This window comes from Echinops telfairi, unplaced genomic scaffold (genome assembly GCF_000313985.2).
Source record: "Echinops telfairi isolate 266 unplaced genomic scaffold, ASM31398v2 ScPeMD7_443;HRSCAF=831, whole genome shotgun sequence".
In the NCBI taxonomy this organism is placed as follows: Eukaryota; Metazoa; Chordata; class Mammalia; order Afrosoricida; family Tenrecidae; genus Echinops; species Echinops telfairi.
The window spans coordinates 60,496,682-60,500,211 of NW_022104341.1; the positions used below are offsets into that span (position 1 = coordinate 60,496,682).

A 3,530-nucleotide genomic window follows, 5' to 3' on the forward strand; every position below is an offset into this window, starting at 1 on the left:
CTCCCCCTCTCCCATGTCCCCCAGGAACTGTGGGTCCCGTTGTTTTCTCCTCCAGATTGCTCATCCAGCCTATCCTATTTAGACAGACCTGCGGAGATAATAACATGCACAAAAACAAAAAAGCAAGCAACAAGACACAACAAAACAAAAACAAACCAATGACAAAAAACAAAACAAAACACAACAAGAAAGAAAAGCTTGTAGTTAGTTCAAGGACTGTTTGTTGGCCTTTATGAGTGTTTTCCAGTCCAATCTGTTGGGGCACCACGCCCTGGCCCCAAAATGTTGGTTGTTTTTATAGCCAAGTCTACACCGCTATAAACCAGAGGTCAGCAGACAGTAATACTGCAGTCTCCTGGGCCATTTATTAGGCAAAAAGGCAAATAACATGTGTGTTGTATGTTGTCAGGAGCCGTGGTGGTATAGTGGTTATAAGTTGGGCTGCAATCTGCAAGGTTGGCAGTTTGAAACCAGCAGTGGCTTCTTGGGAGAAAGATAGGACTTTCTCCTCCTGTAACCACTGGCAGTCTCCGAGGCTCACAGAGCAGGTTTATTCTGTCCTACAGTCAGTATTGACTCAATGTCAGTGAGTTTGTTGTTGTTTTGTATGGTTTCTGCACATCACACAACCCCTCATACATTAGTTTCCTAATGTGTGTGCTATGTGTGCATGTGTATTATTAACAGGAGCATGGTATAGGTGTAAATGTGGTATTCAACTCTGCTAACGTAGCATGAAACCACCGTAGACAATACGGGAATGAGTGCATGTGGATATGTTTCAATACAGCTTCATTTACAAAAAGGGGCGGCTAGGTTGGATCGATGACTGTGATTTGCCAACTGTGGGTGTAAGAAACAAGAGTCCACAGCGCAATAAAGCATCAATCAATCTCCGGAACATCTCCCAGACTTCCTCTGGTGAGCAGGAAATATTGTGCACGCGAATGACACTTTGCTTTCTTATATATTCAACGTCATATTCACTAAACTTGATATGCAGCGGAATCAATTTTTCTGTACATCATATTTACCTGTGCATAGTCACCAAAAGGCTGAGAATACGGAATGCACTTTTCCAGTGCATGCTGCGGCTCATTTCCCTGGGAGATTGCTTCCAGAATGTTGCTTGTGATGCCTGTCCTCTGTAGAGCTGTTTTGCTCGCAGGGGCTAGGTCGAAAACCAATGTTTATTATATTTAGGTTGCTTTCTTACGCATGACAAACGGTGTAAAATTTATTACTTCAGCATCTTCTCAAAGAAAACACAAATTCTAGTTGGCCAATATATGCTATCTATATTTATTATCCTCGGAGCAAAACCTAGACTATGAGCGCCTGATTCATCTGAATCAACTAAAAGGGAAATTCGAGCTATAGGTAAATAATTTTTATGAAAACATCAGCATCTCTAAAACAAAGCATACAAAATGTACACGGCCTCCTGTGGTTAGTACAATCGTTGCTCCCTTTAGCGCTTAGATGAGACTACCAAGAAGTACGCCTGCCTCTGGAGACACATCTAGAACGTTTGCTTGCCTTTCACAACAAGGACCAATTGCTGTTTGGCTGTAAGAGGATATTTAAAGGCAGAGAATGTATATTAAAAATGGAATTCAGACTTCATCTCTTTGCATTCCCTCCTAGCCTCCCACTTACAATTTAAAATGGGTTTTTTTGCCAATTTATTGCATGCATCTGTACACGCGTGGGTACATGCAACAGTGGCTGGTGTGAAATCAATGTAAATGAAGTCATGGCATGCACACATGTGTTGTTTCCACTCCGCAGGAAGTGTTGGAGGCCATTCTGTGCCCGGGCATGTAGATAGCCACCCATTTCCTTCCAATGTTTGGTATTCCATTTGACGAAGGACAATTTGTGCAATCAACCATCCATGTACGGTTGGATGTGAGGACATTTTCCCATCACTTTCCCACACCACGTTTGGGATCATCTCTTCAGACCACAGTCCAGTAAAAGTTAGTCCATACGGACTGAAGGTCTGGGAGAGTCTCTCAATGAGTCACCCGAGAATTCCACTTTTGCTGACGCTCATACACGGGTGGCTCAGCCATTTTGGGGATGTTTCTGTTTCTTTTCTGAGTTGTGTCGATGTCTTGGGAAATACATATTCTGGATACATTAGATTACCTAGAGGTGTAGCCTCTGGTGTAGCAATACTCCTACATGGAAAACAGCATTGCCAATCCTTCCTTAGCTCCGACAATTTAACACCCAAACTCTATTGTAACTCACTAATTTGATTATATGCTTAATTAACTAATAAAAAAACAAGCAGACTCACAGCAAACTGCAGGAGAGAGCAGAACTGCCCCGTGAGTCTCCCAGACTCCTCTTCTTCTTTTTTAAAACATATCATTTCATTGGAGGCTCTCACAGCTCTTACAACAACTCATACATCAATTGCGTCAAGCATATTTGTACATCTGTTGCCATCATTATTTTCTTCTGTGCGTGTGTGTGATTGTTGGAGTGAACTTGTTTGTCACCTGACTCCAAGTGCATTTCAGGTTCACTTTCCTCCTGTTTTCCTCTAAGCCGCTCAGACCCCTGTTCAGGTTCGAGGCCTAAGGAACCTGGAGTCACCACTATTTCTAAACATCCCTTTCTATTGGAGCCCATGGTATCTGGTCCTCTTTCCCAGACTGATTCTTAATTAAAGCACTGTAAACATGTTTTCCTCAAATAAAATAGTATGCATTTGTGTTTTAATGTTAGCTTTTGCATGAATTTAAGAGGATGTGGAATCATAAACTGAAGTTTAATTTGCTCAACCGTTATTCTTCGTGTCCATTAATTTTAAGACGGAAGTGAAACCCCCGCGGTGGGAGTTTCCCAGTCAGACTGCAAAGCGCAAGCACTTACGTGACAAGCACACGCTGGGCAGCACACTCGCCAGGTTCAAGTAGGGATTCTTACTGAGCCGGATCTCTTTGGGAGGTTCTCCTAAGAGTGACGTCTGACTTTTAGCAGCAGCCTATTTATGAAAAACAAAAAGAGGGCATGCAAATAAGAGGTATGGGAAAATAAAAATGCAGAAAGAACAGAGAAATTGTTATTCTGACGATTTGTGGAATCTAAACTTTTGAGCATATGCATTCTATGAAGTATTTCTGGGTGTTTCTATAACCTAACATCCATTATTTCAAGGCCAACAAGTTGTCAGTTTGCCATGCCGTGGTGGCATGCATGTGGCTGTGATACTGCCAGCTAGACCCCTGGGATTTCCAATACCAGCAGGGTCACAGAGGATGAGCAGGTTTCAGCAGAGCTTCCCGTCTAAGAGCAGACTGCCGAGAGGGAATAGCCCATCGACTGCAGAGGAATAAGCCACCGAAAACCCATGCTGACGGTGGACCACTGTCAGAGGGGTGCCAGAAGACGAGCCCCGCGGGGCAGAAGGCACACAAACAGCGACTAAAGAAGAGCTGCCTTCGCAAAGGAGAGTGAGCCACAGAGACAGGAGGGGGCAAAGCCTGCGGACTTTACTTCAGGACCTTCATTTG

At 43.5% G+C, this 3,530-nt stretch overlaps 1 protein-coding gene across 1 annotated transcript in view; it reads right to left on the minus strand.

Annotated features, from left to right (window-relative positions):
- The window catches only part of RAVER2 (ribonucleoprotein, PTB binding 2), a 53,748-nt gene that overhangs the window by 20,901 nt on the left and 29,317 nt on the right, over window positions 1-3,530 (minus strand). The window contains exons 7-8 of the mRNA XM_045291745.1: window positions 2,890-3,001; window positions 1,035-1,171 (exon numbers count right to left, since the gene is read on the minus strand). Of these exons, the coding sequence (XP_045147680.1) occupies window positions 1,035-1,171; window positions 2,890-3,001 (249 nt within the window). The remainder of the gene's footprint in view (window positions 1-1,034; window positions 1,172-2,889; window positions 3,002-3,530) is intronic.